This window comes from Muscardinus avellanarius, assembly GCF_963383645.1.
Source record: "Muscardinus avellanarius genome assembly, chromosome: X".
In the NCBI taxonomy this organism is placed as follows: Eukaryota; Metazoa; Chordata; class Mammalia; order Rodentia; family Gliridae; genus Muscardinus; species Muscardinus avellanarius.
In genome coordinates this window covers 13,367,728-13,387,287 of record NC_137792.1, presented here as the reverse complement: position 1 = coordinate 13,387,287, position 19,560 = coordinate 13,367,728, and the positions used below count along the sequence as shown (strand labels likewise).

General features: G+C 44.5%; 1 protein-coding gene across 6 annotated transcripts in view; it reads left to right on the top strand.

The window, feature by feature from the left end:
• The window catches only part of SH3KBP1 (SH3 domain containing kinase binding protein 1), a gene marked incomplete at its 3' end in the record, with an annotated part of 239,082 nt that overhangs the window by 159,553 nt on the left and 59,969 nt on the right, over positions 1 to 19,560 (top strand). For all 6 annotated transcript variants that reach the window (XM_080719051.1, XM_080719048.1, XM_080719050.1 and 3 more), the window contains 3 exons: positions 8,962 to 9,013; positions 12,558 to 12,638; positions 17,230 to 17,389. In XM_080719051.1, coding sequence (XP_080575177.1) covers positions 8,962 to 9,013; positions 12,558 to 12,638; positions 17,230 to 17,389 — 293 coding nt within the window. The remainder of the gene's footprint in view (positions 1 to 8,961; positions 9,014 to 12,557; positions 12,639 to 17,229; positions 17,390 to 19,560) is intronic.

The window sequence follows — 19,560 nt, the reverse complement described above, 5'->3', positions numbered from 1 at the left end:
ACACACATACGAAACCAGCATTTAATGGTGTATGTACTTCTTAGGTGAACAGATGCAATTGTTTAGGATGTTAGTGTTGGTATCTGCCAAGATCATTAGGTCTTAGACGATCATCTTAGTAAATCAGTAGATGGGTTTGAAGTCCAAGGCTACATGCTGTAGACTTTTTGGTAGTTTGCTCGTTTCTATTATTTAGGTGAAGAATGCTCTGTTATTCACCTACACCTATTCTTTCTTGGGATCTGAGCTTGGGTTCTAAAGAATCTGGATTGTTCTATGTTTTCTAGATCCTTAGTACTTACAGTACCGGCAACATCTATATCACCTGGGTGATTGTTAGAGATGCTCACACCTTGTCCTGGATATTACACATTAGAACCAACCTGCATTTTTCACAAGATTCTTGAATGGTCTAATTGGGAAATGCTGGCATGAAGGAGGTATCTAAGTGCTAACAACTCCACCTTCTAATTCCCCGCATATTTTAGGAGGGAAATAAATTCCCACCACAAAGAAGTGCTTGTCATTCAATAAGGAAAAAAATTCACTATGAAAAAATCACTAGAAATATTTTTACTAAAGACTATAGCAATGAAGGATTGTCACATTGACAGCAAACATATCACTGAGAAAAGAAGTTCTTAAACATTTGGTAATGACTAGATAGGAGATATTGGAAATAACAGGGCCCAGAAATGATCCACTGTCTCTGAAAGTCTTTAAGCCTCAGTATTTTTACCCATAAAATTGTAAAGAAAATAACTTTGTCTACCTTGTGGAACAGTTGAAAAGATTGAGCGATGCACATGAAATTCTTAACACAATGTCTAGTAGGTGGCTAGTGCCTGGTGTAGGTTAAATAGTCCAGTCATTGTAATTACAATTACAAAGCTGGGCACAGTGGTGCACTCCTGTAATCCCAGTACTTGGGAGACTGAGCAGAAGGATTGCAGGTTTGAGGACAGGCTCAGCAACTTAGTGAAGTCCTTAGCAACTTAGTGAGACCATTTTAAAAGAAAAGCGTTAAATAAGACAGGGAGTGTAGCTCAGAGGTATAATGCCCTGGGTTCAATTCCTGTTATTGAAGAAAGAGAGAAAGAAAGAAAGAAAGAAAGAAAGAAAGAAAGAAAGAAAGAAAGAAAGAAAGAAAGAAAGAAAGAAAGAAAAAAAGGAAAGAAATAAATTACAAGAGTGGGAGAAGGCTCTGTCCACAACTGTGAAGCTACACTAGACTGCTGACTCTGGTTCATTCTGCTTCAGCAGATCAAATCAACCCAGTTATCTTGGTATGTGGTTATTTTCCCTTGGAATCCAAATTCATATAAGACATTTGATGAACAGCTATCAAATAGGCAGCCAGTGATATATAAAACCCATTTGTAGAGGCTAGTAAACACAGAATGACATAATCTTTGTCTTCTTTTCTCCCCCTTTCTCTCTGTCTCTCTGTCTCTCTCCCTCTCTCTCTTTCTCCCTCACTCCTTTTCCTTCTTCTTCCTCCCTCTCCCTCCCTCTCTCTTTCTCTCTTATTGAACTGGGAGTTGACTTCAGGGGCATTCTACTGCTGAGCTATACCCCCAGCCTAATTTTATTTTTTAATTTGAAGCAGGGTCTCAACTGAGTTTTTGAGGATCACCCTAAGTGGCTGATCTTAAATCTGCAATCCTCCTGTTTCAGCCTCCCAAGAATAGGCGTGTGCCACCATCTGATGTGCCAGCCGATCTGATGCCTCATAAATCAGTTTTGTTTTCACTCCTTCGCCCAGCATCTATGGAGTCCTTTCTCTCACCTGTACTGAACATAGGCACCCCTTTAAAATTGTCATTCCCTGAAAAAATGTTATGGCAGCCAGGTGTGGTAGCATATGCCTATACTCTCAGTACTTGGGAGGCTGAGGCAGGAGGATCTCAGGTATAAGACCAGCCTCAGCAATTCTGTGAGACCCTCAGCAACTTAGTAGGATCTTGTTTCAAAATTTAAAAAGATAAGGGACTAGAGACGTAGCTTGCAGTTAGAACATCTCTGGGTTCTAACACACACATACACACACACACTATGACAAATATATACATGACATCTCTACTGTATTCGGTGTTATAAGTAATGCAGCGATGGTATAAAGCTTAGAGGAGGGTATGTTTATGTTATATGTAAATACTACAACACTTTCTATAAGGTGCTTGAGCATCGATGGATTTTGGTACCCACGGGGGTTCTTGGAACCAATCTCCTGCAGATACATATTGCAGAATAACTACATCCAGTTAATAATATATGTATTACCTTGTTTAGTTATCATTTCTATTGTGATAGTCAGTGTGGCTTTGAAGACTAAGGTAAAATCGAAATCACTTTTTTACAAATGAGCAAAACCTGCTGTTGTCTTGGTTGCAGCCCCTGCCCTTTAGTTCCTGGTCTTATTTTAGTGGGGCACTGAATTCACTCAGGCAAGGCAGACTGCAGTGTACTTTTCTAGAAATGGTGTTACATAAGGTATTAAGGAAAACAGTTCACGGGGAGAGTGAGGTTGTCAGTGTGAGTAGACTCAGTATGGCGTGCTTGTTGGGGCATAAATGCTCTTTACAGACCCACAGGCATCTCTCTAACCCCCCACAAGCAGCCACCGTGTCTTTGATGTCTTTTAACCTTGTCCCTCCGAAGCAGAAAATGCAGTTTTAGGGAAACAATAGTCCTACCTGCCAGATAAAGTCATGCCGACAGCTGAAAAGTATTGCATAATATGACATTCAGTTTTGAGAAAATCCAGAGTATACTACCCTTTCTCACTGCCTTTGGCCTATCAAAGCAGCCAGCCGGCTTTGCCTCGGTCCTATTGGCAGTCTTCAGTGCTGCACCCAGCACGTTGGCGAGTTGGTGACAACATGACTAGAGACAGGGCTGTCATTTGCTGAGTTGATGGTGTAAAAATGATTAGAATCATTAGCGCAAAGGCCCCGTGTGAACAACAGAGTTTGAAACATTCTGCCATCGGTTGCAGCACATGTCATTTTGTCTTGCCAGCAGCCGGGGCTACAATCATCCACCCAGAAAAGAGGGGATAGTCTGTGATGATTATGGTAGACAGAAGCAAGCGACATATTTTTTTTTTTAACTTCAGGCCACATTTTTTTTTTTTTTGTAATATGGATTGAACCCAGGGCATTCTACCTGTGAACTATACCTAACTCTTTTTTTAAATTTTGAAACATGGTCATCTTGCTAAGTTGTTAAGGCTGGCCTTGAACCTACTACCCTCCTGTCTCAACCTCCCACTTACTGGGATCACAGGTCTGTAATACCATGCCCAGCAACTCCAGTAGCCTTTGACTCAGTGAGCCCCACCCCGAGGCTGGTGGATTTGCTAGGTGGCAGGCATGGAATTGGCTGGCTAGTATCAGGCCTTTGCAATTCCTGGGGGTCTTTCTTCCTGAGAGCACTCAGCAGATTTGCTCTCCAGGGTGATAAATGCTTTTCAGCTTTCACTCAAGGTATTCCAAGAAAGCACTGTTGATCTCTTGGTACATATTTTAGAGCAATTATATAAGCTATTTATGAGAGAACCTAGATTCAATGACTGTTTATTTTGAGCCTTGTCAGTAAAACTAAATATCAGAATGAAAACATTCAATATTCTGAGAACTCGAATGAAGCAATGTGTGTGCTTTGTCATTGTTATTGAAGATGACAGAGAATTTGGACTCCCAAGAACAACAGAAGCAACTTTTCACTGTTAAAAAAAAGTAGAATAGGTATTCTGAAAGCCTGTAATCCCCATACTTGGGAGGCTGAGACAGGAGGATCATAGGTTGGAGGCCAGCCTCAACAACTTAGTGAGACCCCCAGCAACTTAGCGAGATCTGCTTTCCAAATAAAAAGGGTTGGGGATGTAGCTGAGAGGTAGAATGGCCCTGTTTTCAATCCCAATGCATGTGCTACAGTGGAGGGTCTGCCTCTCAGCTCCAGAGACTGTCCTTTGACTGTAATTCAAGCTTGTCTTTGCCAACTCACAGACTCACCAGGTAACAGGCTCTTGGCCTAAGCATAAGCAGAAATGTCAGCCAGTGTGGGACACTTGGGTTCACCTGCCCTGAGCATTCTTTCACCCCTCCCCATGGACCTGATTCCCTTGGAACCAGGTTCCATAGGAAACTCCTGTTATCTGTGAGTTTATCTGGGAGGGTGAAGAATCAAAGAGAGAGGAACTAGTCATTCTTACAAAAGGCCTGGAAGACATCGCGTAAAGCCCTATTCACACACCAAAGGGAAACATTTGCCAAGGAAGCCATATGCTGAGTTCGGCTAAGCCCAGCTAATGCTTGTTAGAGGACTGCGCTGTTGGTTTTAACAAACCCTATCTTTTCCATTCTTATGACCGACTGGACCCTTCTTATTTGTACCAGTCACCAGACACCTTGTAAGATGATCGATTACAGGTCCCATTTTTTTCAGTTCTAGTTGTATGCCATCCCAGCCTCTTCAGATTGCTCTAAATCAGGCATGGTAGCAACTCATCTGTCATCCCAGTACTTAGGAGGCCGAGACAAGAAGATCACAAGGTTGAGATCAGCCTGAGCACCTTACTGAGACCCTCTTTCAAAATGAAAAATAAAATAGGACTGGGGATGTAGTTTGGAAGTAGAATGCCCCTGCGTTAACTCTTCAGTACAGGAAAGAAAGAAAGAAAGAAAGAAAGAAAGAAAGAAAGAAAGAAAGAAAGAAAGAGAGAGAAAGAAAGAGATAGAAAGAGAAGAGGAGAGAAAGAGAGAAAGGTCATGAGGGTAGCACCCTCATGAGTGGATTTTTGGAGAAACCAGGTTAGTTCTCATGAGACTGGAGTAGTTTGCATGAGAGCAGACAAAAACAAGCCTGGCACCTTCCCTTGGTCTCTCTTGCACATGGGCTCCTTTTGCCTATACCCGCTTCACTTTCTACTTTTTGCCATGAGTTGAAACAGTACAAATCCCTCACCAGAGAACAAGCAGATACTGGCATCGTGTTTTTGGACTAAGAGAATGACAAGACAAAATAAACTTCTTGTCTGTATAAATTTCCCAGTCTCAGGTATTCTGTCTTAGCAACTGAAAATGAACCGAGCTATCCCATAGCATGTACCCAGCCATGGGGGTATGCTCCTCTGGTTATTTTCAACAAAGCACATCTTAGGAACCAGAGCTCTGAAGGCAAACTGGTTCCAACCAGAATTCCTGCCAGGGAGAAGAGAGCAGCTGACAGGCTCTTTTGCTTGGAGCTGGCTAGTCTTACCAAACAAAGGGCAGAGTCAAATCCGAAATCCTTCAGCAGAAAGCAGAGCTTGCCTTCCTGCCGTCCTCACTCAGGGACGTTCGGATCGATTTCCTTCCTGGTGGTGTAATGGTCAAGTTTAAATCTAGGATGATGTTGGTGTCTCCGTCCAACAACTTCACAAGCAGGCAGATGTGAACACACACACACACACACACACACACACACACACACTTAGACCTATGTGCCCTGCATACATGAAGACCACAGAAAGCATTTGACTTTCCCAGAAACCAAAAAACGTTGGCTCATTGATTTTGTTAACATTTTCATGTTGGCCCTTTGTGTGTGTGTGTGTGTGTGTGTGTGTGTGTGTGTGTGTGTGTGTTTTCCTAGGGATAGAACCCAGGGGCTCTCTACCACTGAGCTATACCCCAGCCCTTTTGGTTTTCTCTTTTTTTTTTTTTTCCTAAACAAGGTCTTGCTAAGGCCGGGCGTGGTGGCGCACGCTTGTAATCCCCGCGCTTGGGAGGCGGAGACAGGAGGATCGCGCAGGTTCGAAGCCAGCCACGCTGGTGTAAGAGACCCTGTTTCCAAATAAAAACATAAAAGTAGGTCTGGGAGTGTAGCCCGGAGGTAGAAGGGCTTCCAGGAACCCCAGTACCACACACACACAAAAAAATAAGCAAACGAGGTCTTGCTAAGGTGCTCAGGCTGGGCTTGAACCTGTCTCTCAGCCTCCAGGTACAGAGATTATAGGCACATGCCACCAAGCCAATGCCTGGCTTCATGCCCATGCTTTTCATATATTGTCTGTTAGCACATTCCCAGCATCCCTCCCCACACCCCTTCTTTCCCTCTCTGTCACATTGTGTGTATCCGCTATATGCCAAATCTAACACAACATTATGGGATGTATTTTTCTTTGCCTAGTAATCTTGGAAAATATGATGACTTGTAATTGTCCTTTTTTTTAATTGGGGCCGTGTGGTTTGAGGCAAGGTCGCTGGGGTAATGGCTTCTGCTGGAGGAGGCTCATGTGAAATTGGTTAGAGAAAATGTCAAGCCAGCAAGGAGCGAGGAGACATCCAGGGGTAGGCGTTGTCGGGACCTGACTGGGGAGAATTAGGCCACAGGGTGTTGGCAGTTTCGTGAATAAGAAATCACTCTGATCCTGAGGTGCAGGAAGGTTAATTGGCAGAGTTTCAGTGATGACTTCATTAGGTAAACACACATCCATCCCCAGTCTGATTTACACAAAGACAGAGAGGGGAGGAAGGGAAAGGAAGGAGCTAATGGAGAGCAGGATGGGGCTGACCAACAGCAGAAACATTCGCTCAGCACAGGGCTTGTATGCAGGGGAGACAGCCTTTAGAGAAACTTGCTTTCTTATAGTAAGTTTTGTCTGTATTCATATAGACAATACATAAAAACCATTCAGAAGGGAATTCATGTATATGCAAGCACACTGAAAATCCTTCTAGTCAGCTGGGTGTGGTGGCACATGCCTAGAATCCCAGCACTTGGGAGGCTGGGGCAGGAAGGTTGCAGGTTTGAGACCAGTCTCAGCAACTTAACGGAGCCCTCCACACCTTAGTGAAGCCCTGTTTCAAACATAAAGAATAAAAAAACTATGGCTGAGAATGGAACTCAGAGGTCGAAAGTCTCTGGGTTCAATCCCCAGTACCACACACACACACACACACACGCACACACACACACGCACACACGCGTGCACGCACAATGCACGCACGAAATCCTGCTCATTAGAGATCACCGATTCAGTTTCTGCCCAGTCTTTTTCTCTTTCTGTAAATGCAGCAGAGTTGAGCTCATGACACAGTTGCAATTTGATACCTGTTTTCTTCCAGCTTTAACATCATACAGATCCCTGTGCTTTCCTGAACTTCTTTTGTGTATTATGGCTTGTGGATATTCTCTGGCGGGATGGACCCTTCACAGTGCTTAAGAGCACACTGTGGGTCAGAGCGCCCCCATTCTCCACTCCCAGCACCCCATCCCCCACCTCACTTAATAGCCCGGAGGCCTTGGGAAATGACTTTATCTCTCAAAGCCTCAATTATTTCAACAGCTGACTGGGTATACTAATATCCAGTGCATGGACTTGTCAAAAGGATTAAATAAGTCAGAACTTACTAAGTCCTTCTGCTGGTAAAACCACCTCCTCCCAAGAGTAAGACACTATTAGTCACCATCTCTAGATGAGTAGAAACAGCGAGGTGAGGTCACCTGCATGTAGACCATAGGAACAGCCGGATCACAGATCCTCATCTCTTGCCCACCTCGCGATATTGTGTACTCAGAGCAACTGGGCTGAATTGCCAAACTAGTGAGTGAAGACAGGGCTGAAAAATTATACAATCCAGACCCTCTGTGCTATGATGCTGAGTAGGTTCCTTATGGATTTTACTTAAAGCAGTTTCTTTCTGTGGCCAAGTGCTGCACCAGGTACTGGTGGTGGGAGCAGGGCCTGGCGTGTGCTTTGGCTGGTCCCTGTGTTATATACCATAGTATTGCATCATAAGAGAAGTTCTCTGGGAGGCTGAGACAGGAGGATTGTAGGTTTGAGGCCAGCCCCAGCAATTTAGTGAGGCCCTCCACAACTTAGTGAGACCCTGGTTCAAGATGAAAAAGGTAGAAAAGTAAGGCTGGGGTGTCGCTCAGAGGTAGAATGCCCCTGGGTTTAATTTTCAGTACCACCACCACCACCACATGCACACACAAAGAGAACAGAAGACTCTGGGGAGCTGTTAGAATCACAAGTATATGAGGCCCAGGAAGGCGAGAACTGTTGGCAGCAGCCTGGAGCATGTGCTTAAACCATCCCAGTCCTGCCCATCCCTAATGATTTTGACATGGAGCTGGATCTCAGCATGGCCACCCCCACCCCTTTGCCATTAGCATGAACATGGCGGTCCAAGATGGTGCCCTGGCTGAATTCTGCAGCCACTGAAAGATTTGCCCATCCTGGCCCGCCCATCTCCCTCCTGCAGGCAATCCTGGGTGACTGATGAGGAGATACTGGCCGCTCTGGAATCAGTTCAGGGATAAATGCCATTGATTGCAGCGCTGCCTCTGTCCCCTACCGAGTGACAGCAAGTGAGATAAAGGCAAATAGCAGCTGATTTGCAAAATGCCAAAACCCTCCATTCTGGTTTATCACATGTGACAGGGCGTGACTGGTCTGTGAGGGGCCTCAAATGGCCCGCCAGCCTCGGCATGGAAAGGGGCAGAAGGCGCAGACCCGGCCTGGCCGCAGAGGACTGTCTGCCTGCATTTGGATCTGCTCATCCATAGCAGATCCGATTTGGAGTCTTCGCAGTGACTCTTTTTGAATCGCTTGGTTATTCAGCAGATTCAATCTTAATTGCAAATGTGGTTTCAGCGTAGGAGTACCATTGTGCTTGCTGGTTTCAGGCCATTTTTGCCGAGCCGTGCTTTTCCAGAAGGCTGTTGCAAATTTAGAAAGGGGGAAATGGCGTTTCATTTGTCGATCGGGGTTGTGTCTGGCCGAATGCATGCATTTTAGTGTTTGTTTAGAGGTGCCAAAAGCTGACGTCCCCAGAGAGAAAATTGCTCAGTTTTTTGGAGAGGTTCCTGAAATTGTCCACACTGCTCATGGAAAACAATGTCTGCGGTCCTCCTGTGAGGGGACAGCTTGCCAACACTCATGTGGTGTCATTTTGATTAATTTTTCAGAGACCCAAGAAACCACCGCCTCCATCCGCTCCTGTCATCAAGCAAGGGGCAGGTAATGTACCTTTCAGTTCTATCAGCTACAGTGCACATCTTCCTTTCCATCTATGCAAATTGTTCCTGGTCGAGCTTGAGATTCCTGGACTCAGATGCCACCGTTTGCCAAATTGGAACGTTCTGATTTGGACTTCGTAGGCAAACTTTAAATATACTGCTGGTTTTTTTCCTTTAAAAAACAAACAAACAAAACTTATCACATAAAACGTGCGCCCAGCGCACTGCAAAACTCAAGGCTTCCAAAAAGAATGGTCTGAAAGAATCATTTTAGCCAGGTGTGGTGATATACACCTGGAATTCCACTACTTGGGAAGCTGAGACGAGAGGGTCTCAGATTTGAGGCCAGCCTGGGCAACTTAGCAAGACTCTGTTTCAAAACAAAAATAGAAATATAAAAGGGCCGAGGGTGTAGCTCAGAGGTCGAATGCCCCTGGGTTCAATCCCCAGTAACACACACACACACGCACGCACGCACGCACGCACGCACTAACCAATTTTGTTTGTCTTATTTTTTGTTTTTCCTTATTTTATTTTTTGTGATACCGAGGATGGAACCCAGGGGCATCCGACCTCTGAGCTACACCCCTACCTATTTTTTCTTCTTTATTTTGAAACAGGGTCTCAGTAAGTTGCAGAGGGCCTCACTAAGTAGCTGAGGCTGCCTGCGAATCTGTGATCCTCCTGTCTCAGCCTCCCAAATGCGGGGATGACAAGTGCGTGCCACCACTCCCGGCTATGTTTGTCTTGTTTTTAGTAAACTGTTTCTGAGGAGAGAAGAACTTGGTATTTTCCTGCTTCTCCTGTGCCTAATTGGACGGTCAGCTTTTGGGAAATTGTTTCCATGGGACAGAGTGTCACTTTGCATAAACAGAGCAGTTGGATCTTCAATGTCTGTCTAGTGTGACCGACATGAATGTATACTCATTTCACTCACCTCCAACAAAATGATGTTGTTCACCCATGAATACTTCTGCTCCTCCTTGGTTTTTTTAAATCATGAATGGTTTGCCTTTTCTGTGCAGTTCAGACATTAGGGTTAAATAATACAGGAAGACTTGGTATTATTGGATCTTTGGTAACTCACTGCACACTGGACTCTCCTATGGAAAGAGGATGATTTTGTATTTCCCAATAGAACTCTTCTTTAGAATTGTTACATTAAATTATGGGGAGAAATTCTTTCATGAATAACTAGTTAAGTGACATTTTTAAAAAAAGTCACTAGCTGGGTGTGGTGGTACAGGCCTTTAATCTCAGTACTTGGAAGGCTGAAACAGGTCCAAAGCCAGTCTTAGCAACTTAGCTAGATCCCCATTTCAAAATAAAAAGTTCTAGGGGTATATGTTAGAGGTAAAATGTCCCTGGGTTCAATTCCCCATACCAAAGAAAAGAACAACTAACCCAAGTGTGTACATCTGTAATCCCAGTATTTGGAAAGCTGAAGCAGGAGGATTGTAGGCTCAAGGCCAGCGCATAGTAATTTACTAAGACCCTACTTAAAAAAATTAAAAAGAGCTGCGAGTATAGCTCAGTGATAGAACACCCCTGGGTTTAATCTCCAGTTTCACAGGGGAAAAAAAGTAACAGCAAAAACAGATGAAGAGTAGGAGAATTTTTAGTTTTTCACATCTACAATTAGGATTTGTATAGCATTTAAAGTATGAATAAATTTCCAGAATACTTTGTAAATTTATTAAGAAGTAACTTTTAAAAAAATGGTTTCTTGGCCCACCAAATTGGGGGAAATAAACTTCACCCCAAACTCCTTTGTCATTCTCTTGGGCATAATTGAGAATTATAGAGATTAAGCCCTAAAATGGGATACTAATTACATCTCCTGCTCCACCCTTGCCTGTGTTGGCATCAAGCAGGTTCATTTTGCCACCTAGTGGCTATGGCTATATAAATATTTTATTGTGTTGAGATTAAAGGAAGCTATTTGTGTGTTTTTCCCTGAAGACCCTTTTCCTTAGAGGCCTTGGTAACCAATTGGAGACCAAGGGGATGGATGAATAGTCTGAGGCTCTAGCAGCTTAGAATATAGTAACTAGGATCGGATTCCTCGAGATAGTCAAATTGTCCATTTTTCTCTGTCTCTGTAAATGATACTGAACTTCTCCACCATCATGTGGAGACTACATAGTAGCGTGGCAGGCAGATTCTTATTCTTTTGAAATGATTTTACCAACACTTGGATGGGTCCCTGGGGAGCCAAGCAAACTAGTATTTCATCTTTCGAGTCTACATCTGCTCATTTATCCTGCTGAAGGCTCTTGGGAACTGCTTTGAAACGAGGGGGTGGATGGTCCTATTTTCACCATCATCAGCTTTCCTTGGCCAAGTAAATCATATAAAATTGATATAAATGAGATGCAGTGTTTAATTTGTAGTGAGTCACTAAAGGGATTCAGATGAATTGTGTATTCAGTGCCTTTGTTTTTCCTTTGGTGATAGGGATGGAACCTAGGGGCGCTCTACCCCCAAGCTACACTCCCAGACATTTTTATTATTTATTTTTGAAACAAGGTCTTAGCGATTTGCTGGGGGTCTCACCAAGTTTCTGAGGCTGGCCATAAACTTGAAATCCTCCTCTTTCAACCTCCCAAGTACTGGGATTACAGGCATTTACCACCACACCCACCTCATATCTCACCTCTTAATGGAAGGGGCATCAAACAATTCTAGGTCATATTTTCAAATATCTACAAGATGGAATACCGGTCCCTGTTAAACCTCTGCTTATTTGCAGAGCATGATACCCAGTGTGTGTGTGTGTGTGTGTGTGTGTGTGTGTGTGTGTGTGTGACAGAGACTGGGGATTTTGAACCCAGGGAAAGTCTATCTCTGAGCTACACCTTCAGCACTTTTATTTTTTATTTTGAGACAAGATCTAAGTTAAAGAAGGCCTTGATAAGTTGCTGAGGCCTCAAACCTCAGATCCTTTTGTCTCCACCTTCCTAGTACCGGGATTCTAGGTGTATGCTACCACTATGCCTTACTTATTTGTATATTTTATGAGTGGCTTGTTTATTTCCAGACACTCCCTATCCCCACACAGTAATATCCTGTGACTATATTTATGCATAATGAAGCCAGGTTTAAATATCAGAAAATATTAGTGGCTTTTTAAGAATTAAAGATGTATAGAAAACCAAACTTAATCACACAATCTGGAAATGATTTTTGCGGTTTCTAAGCAACTCATGTTAGCCAAGTAACACTAGTAACCAGCTCAAGAAAAAAAAATAATTGGCATTGCTATACCTGATGATATAAAAATGCTGGTATATCCGGGTATAGTGGCTCACACTTGTAATCCTCGTGCCTGGGAGGCTGAGACAGGAGGATTACGCAGGTTTGAAGCCAGCCTTGGCTGGTTTAAGAGACCCTGTTTCCAAATAAAATATAAAATAGGTCTGGGAGTGTAGCCCAGAGGTAGAAGGCCCCTGGGTTCTATCCCCAGTACCACACAAAAAATGCTGGTCTATCTAATAAATGAATGCACAAAAATTTTCTGATCACTGTTACCCTTTCCTTCCCAGGTACTACAGAGAGAAAACATGAACTTAAAAAGATACCTCCTGAAAGACCAGAAACCCTGCCCAACAGAACAGAAGAGAAAGGTAGGAAATCAATTCCTCTTTGGTGCATCTAGAACAGTGCTTAGTGTTCAGGATGCTCCTTCACTGTTGACGGATAGATTTGGTTTATTGAAATTCCCATCCAGGGCCAGGCATGGTGGCACACACTTGTAATCCCAGTACTTGTGAGGCTGAGACAGGAGGATCGCAGGTTCAAGGCCAGCCTCAGCAACTTAGTGGAGGCCCTCTGCAGCTTAATTAGACCCCGTTTCCAAATAAAAAATAAAATAGATCTGGTGCTGTAGCTTGGAGATAGAATTCCCTTGTGTTCAGTCCCCAGTAACAAAAAAAGAAAAAGAAAGAAGTAAGAAACTCCTATCTAGACAAATGGAAGCTTTCTTCCTAGGTCCCTGCTGGGTCCTTGACTCTGGCAATCAATGTGGCAGTCACTTGTCCTTGGTGAAGAATACTTGGGGTCAGAGGGAGGGTGGCACTGCAGTCCTGGGGAAAGCAGCTCAGTGCTCAGAGTATCCTGAAGGTGGTCGGAAATGTCACTGGCAGAGAAGTGGCTTAAACCTTCTGACACAGGTTTACAAGTGTGTTTGACTCCCACCATGCTCAGCGTCTCTTCCAAAGAGCTCTGCATGCTGTGAAGGACTCATTTCACTTGATGCTTATGATTTGATTGATCGCACATTTCTCTGGGGAAAGTGTTATGTTATTATGAATAGGAGACCAAGAAAATTACATTTTTAAAATGATTTTTTTGAGCCAGGCGTGGTGGCGCACGCTTGTAATCCCAGTACTTGGGAGGCTGAGACAGGAGGATCGTGCAGGTTCAAAGCCAGCCTCAGCTACTTAGTGAGACCCTGTTTCCAAATAAAGTATAAAATAGGTCTGGGAGTAGAGCCTGGAGGTAGAAAAGCCCCTGGGTTCCACCTCTAGTACCACAAAAAAGGAATTATTTTGAAGAGAAATGCTGAATTAGTGAACATAATTATTTGGAGGTGCTCCTTGGTGGTCTCATGAGAGTTTGAATGTTAAAATGCAATATTTTGGGGCCGGCCGTGGTGGCGCACGCTTGTATTCCCCGCGCTTGGGAGGCAGAGACAGGAGGATCGCACAGGTTCAAAGCCAGCTGCGCTGGCTTAAGAGACCCTGTTTCCAAAGAAAAAAAAGTATAAAATAGGTCTGGGAGTGTAGCCCATGGGAGTGTAGCCTGGAGGTAGAAGGGCTTCCAGGAGCCCCAGTACTACCAAAATAAAATGCAGTATTTTGCATTAGCCTGCTAAGTTTTACTGACACTACAAGCTATTGAATACCTCTTGCCAGGCTTGGTGGTGCATGCCTGTAATCCTAGTAGTTGGGAGGCTCAGACAGGAGGATCTCAGGTTTGAGGCCAGCACATAGTAACTTAGTAAAACCTTCAGCAACTTAATGAGATCCTGTTCCAAAGTAAAAATGGCTGGGGCGTAGCTCAGTGGCAGAGCGCCCCTGGGTTCAATCTGTAGTGCCACCCATACACATGCACTCAAACACAAGAATCCATACTTCTTTTACAGTGAACAGGTAGAATTTGAGTTTTAGATCCTCATTGTGAAGGGCACATCTGTGTCACACACACACACAAACACACACACACACACACACACACACACACCACCACCACCACCATCACCATCATCATCATAAAAATCCATTAAGTGTATACCCTACAAATAGCTCTTTGATAAAAGCATGTGTAGTGAAGCAGTTGAACACCGTCCTCTGTCCACATGGAGGACATGTGACTAGTGTCTGGGTGACAGCTAGGCTCTGTGATGAGTACACTTCCTTGCCCTGGTTGGTGCCAATAACTTACGGGACTACATGCGAGCAGCCACCTTCCTTGGCTAGCTATGTGGCTGCATACTCCTGGTCTTTCCTCCCCCATGGGTTCTTGCTGCACACCACAGTGGGCCAGGGAGGCAGACGTCCTGGTTAGAAGCAGCAGAGAGCCGGGCGTGGTGGCGCACGCTTGTAATCCCCGCGCTTGGGAGGCTGAGACAGGAGGATCACGCAGGTTCGAAGCCAGCTGTGCTGGCTTAAGAGACCCTGTTTCAAAAATATAAAATAGGTCTGGGAGTGTAGCCCGGAGGTAGAAGGGCTTCCAGGAACCCCAGTACCACCAAAAAGAAGAAGAAGAAGAAGAAGAAGAAGAAGAAGAAGAAGAAGAAGAAGAAGAAGAAGAAGCAGAAGCAGAGAATCCGAGAGATATGGCGTACACCCTACCTGAGAGACAGGCTCACCCCCAGACATGATGTACACCATCCCTCCCTCCCTCCATCCTGCAGGCTGCTGGTGTTCATGTCCTTGGCATGGTCCTTTGCCCAGCAAGATAAGTTTTACCTGCTAAGCATTTCAGCTGAATCCTTCCTTCTCTGGCCCCAGTGTGCCAGAAATGAGTTCCTGGCGCTCCTAGGTAGAGCATGTTTCCCCAAAGAAGCGCCGTGAGAATGAGCATGCTGAGATTCACATAACTCCTGATGAAGCTGGGCAATCAATCGGTGCACACTTGGTATCCCAGTTCTCAGAAGGTTCGAGGCCAGACTGGGCAGATTAGCGACACCCTTTCTCAAAATAAAAAAAGAAGCTGGGCCTGGTGGTGCAAACTTGTAATCTGTGAGCCTCCTGCCTCAGCTGAGATAAGAGGATTGCAGGTTCAAGGACAGCTTCAGCAAATAACAAGACTCAGCCACCTCGTAAGATGAAACAAGAAAAAATTTTTAAAGGGGCTAGCCAGGCATGGCAGTGCACATCTGTAATCCCAGTACTTGGCAAGCTGAGACAGGAGGATGGCAGGTTTAAGGATAGCCTTAGCAAGGAGCAAGACTTCCAGCAACATAGCAAGACCCTGTAATAAATGAATGAATGAATGGATGTATGAATGAAGAAATAACAAAAATGAGTTAGGGATGTAGCTTGGAGATAGAATTCCCCTAAATTCAATCCCAGTACCACAAAAATAAATAAATGTAAAGATAACAACAAAGTGCTGGGGTATAGCTCAGTGTTAGAGCATCTCTGGATTCAATAGCTTTCTTTCTTTTTTTTTTTTGTGGTACTGGGGATAGAACCCAAGGGCATTGTACCTCCAAGCTACACCCCCAGCACTAGTTTTTGGTTTATTTATTTATTTATTATTATTTTTTTTTGGTGGTACTGGGGTTCCTGGAAGCCCTTCTACCTCTGGGCTACACTCCCAGACCTATTTTTATATTTTTATTTAGAAACAGGGTCTCCTAAGCCAGCGCGCGCAGCTGGCTTCGAACCTGCGCGATCCTCCTGTCTCCGCCTCCCAAGCGCGGGGATTACAAGCGGGTGCCACCACGCCCGGCTTTTGGTTTATTTTTGAAACAGGGTCTCACTGAGTTGTAAAAGGCCTTGCTAAGTAGCTGAGGCTGTCCGCGAATCACGATCCTCTGATCTCAGCCTCCCAAATGCTGGGATTACAAGCATGCGCCACTACGCCTGGCTCAATAGCTTTCTTTGACTCCAAAAAGCTTTGGACCTCAAATACCTAAGAAGTCCCAGTTCCAAGTTGAAACTGTGTGCAAAGAGAATTCAGAATGGATCATTCTCAGCAACTCTTCCACCTTTTATTGGGTCAAAGCTCTTGTGAGAAGTTAACCTGAGAGGTGTCAGGCCTGATCCCTCCCCCACCCAGAAGCAGGTGCTGTGGGTGGTCTAGCAAGCCCCTCACCACATACTAAACAGCAGACAGTGCCCGCAGCCAGGCTTCTGGTGAGCAGCCTTGGGCCTTGCCCTCAGAGGCCATGGCCTTTGGCTGTGCCGAGCATGCAGACGTCCAGAAAGTATGCAAGCCAGGCCCGTTTATAGAGGGCTGCTTCTGTGCTCAGAAGGGAACCAGATAGTGCCATGTTTCAGCCGGGCTTTGAAGGGTGAGTAGGAGCTTGCTGAGGTTGGGTGGTGGCCAAAAGGGCGCTGCAGACAAGGAGACTAGCATGAGCAAAAGGATGGAAAGAAGGGAACAGGGAAGCTGTGGTTCTGTGGAACATTTTCTCATCAAAAAATAAGTGATGCTCTTTGCTACCAACTTCACCTCCAGAAATGGCATCAGTAACGTTTTTTAGTTGGGGAGGGAGATACTAGAGTTTGAACCCAGGGACAGTGGTCACTAAGCTATATCTTCAGCCTTTAACTTTTATTTTTTTATTTTGATCCAGTGTCTCGAATAACTTGCAGAGAATCTCACTGAATTACCAATGCTGGCCTCAAATCTGTGATCCTCCTGCCTCAGGCTCCTAAGTACTAGGATTACAGGCATATCTACCACGCCCAAATCAGTGAATACGGGAACATTCTGCCTCCAAGCTACACCACCAGCCCTTTTTATTTTTATTTGGAAACAGGATCTCACTATGTTGCTGAGGCTCTTGCTAAGTTGCTGGGGCTGGTCTTGAACCTCTGATTGTCCTGTCTTGGCCTCCCAAGTACTGGGAATACAAGCATGTGCCACCACACGTTGGTCAATGATTTTTTAAAGCAGAAAACATGTAATCTGTATTTAAATATTGAAACTTATACTAGATCTGTCTATTTTCTTTATGCTTTGTTAAACAATGACTTAAAGAAAGACCAGAGAGAGAGCCAAAACTGGATTTACAGAAGCCCTCCGTTCCTGCCATCCCACCAAAAAAGCCTCGGCCACCTAAGACCAATTCTCTCAATAGACCTGGTGCACTGCCCCCGAGAAGGCCAGAGCGACCAGCAGGCCCGCTGACCCACACCAGGTATCACTCTGCTCTCTGCAGGGGGTGGGAATGGGGCGGGTACAGGACCCAGGACAGGAGATTAAGAGGAAAGAGGAGAGGGATTAAGCCTTGCTCTTCATCCAGCAAAATTGTCTGAAGATGCCAGCCATTCTGTCCAGCAGAGAAGTGGATGCAAGGTTGGGGGGCATATGTGGGATTTGGGCTGATAAGTATTGGGAGCCCAGCATTTAGACCCCACTCACACAGGCATTTCCCCTGGCTTAGAGCAAGGCCAACAGTCCTACAGAGTAGAGATGCAGGTGCCACACCTGCCTTCGTCCCATAGATGTCCCGCAGGTCCCAGGCATGAACAGCTCGCTTGTATTTTCTTGCCATCTTGTAGTGTGGGGCCTCACTCCACACCCCAAGACCCCTCCGTCCCTCACTACTCAGAAGCTGGCATGGCCCGGGTTTTCCTGGTGTACATGTCACTGAGCTCTACGACCCTCAAAGGCCAGGGACATGCCTTATTCAGGCATATATTTTAGATGTGCCTGGCAAATCCCCAGCATGATGAAATAAATAAGCAGACAAATAAATAAATAAATAAATAATAAAATAATAAATAACAAATAATAAATAAATAAATAAATAAATAGACATTGTCTGGATGTGCCTAGCAAAATAAAAATTTCTCCACTGGCTGATGGAATGCATAGACAAATAATGTGAAATCAGAGTTAGATAGTATAGGTTCCACGCCCACCATGGAGCAAGAGACTAGAATTCTGTCGATACGTTCTACCATTTCATATATGTATTATATATGGAATATACCAGAGCAAGTCAGTGACCCAGAGTTCTTCATGCATGCATGTCAACACACTGGATTTTTGTTCTTACAAGCCAAATTTGCGCGGGGAGAGTAATGTGGGACTTTTTTTTTTAAAACTCAGGAGTGTTTTACCTCTGAGCTATACTCCCAGCCCTATTTTATTTTTATTTGGAAACAGGGCCTTACTAAGTTGTTGAGGGCCTCAATAAGTTGCTGGGGCTGGCCTTGAGCCTGTGATCGTCCTGTCTCAGCCTCCCAAGTACTTAGATTACTGGTGTGAACTACCATATGGGACTTCTTACATTCAGCCAGGTAAGCCTCCAGCTCCAATCTCAGCCCACCTCATACTCACCTGTAAATGGAGGATAATGGAACATACCTAATTCCCAAATAGGTAGCCCCAGGCCTATAAAAATAATATTTTTCTTAATATTTGTATTTTGGCTATTGAACCAAGTAGACTGCAGTAAGTCAAAGAAGGGCTTCTATTTGTGTGTGTGTGTGTGTGTGTGTGTGTGTGTGTGTGTGTGTGTGTGTGAATGGTACTGGAGTTGGAACCCAGGGGCATTGTACCTCCAAGCTACATCCCCAGCCCTATTTTTTAGTCGTTTTATTTTGAAACAGGGTCTCACTGAGTTGCAAAGGGCCTCACTAAGTAGCTGCGGCTGTCCGCAAACCGCCATCCTCCGGTCTCCACCTCCCAAATGCCGGGATTACAAGCGTGTGCCACCATGCCTGGCTAAATAAGGGCTTATTTACTTTTTTTTCTATTTTTATCAGTGCATTGTAATTATATATCATAGTGAGGTTCAAAGTAATATAAACAGACATGTACACAGGACCTTCCACTTTGTTTGTTTGTTTGTTTGTTTACTGTGCTGGGGGTTATCTCTGAGCTATACTCCCAGGCCCAATTTATTTTTTATTTTGAAAAGGGTCTCACTGAGTTATTGAGGGCCTAAGTTGCTAAGGCTGGCCTCAAACCTTCAATTCTTCTGTCTCAACCTCCCAAGTACTGGGATTATGGATACATGTAACCATGCCCAGCTGCTTGTTTACTTAATTTTTTTTTGTGTGGTCTGGGGATGGAACCCCAATAGGCTACACCCCCTGCCCTATTTTTATTCTTTATTTTGAAATAGGGTCTCATTAAGTTGCAGAGGGCCTCACTAAGTAGCTATGGCTGGCCACGAACCAGGATCCTCCTGTCTCAGCCTCCCGAATACTGGGATTATAACTGTGCGCCACCACGCCCAGCTACTTAATTTTTAAATTGTGTTAAGATACATGCAGCATACAACTTGCCTTCTTTGCCATTTTAAGTGTGCTGTTCAATGGCGTTAAGGACAATCACAAATTTTAGAAAACTTTTTTT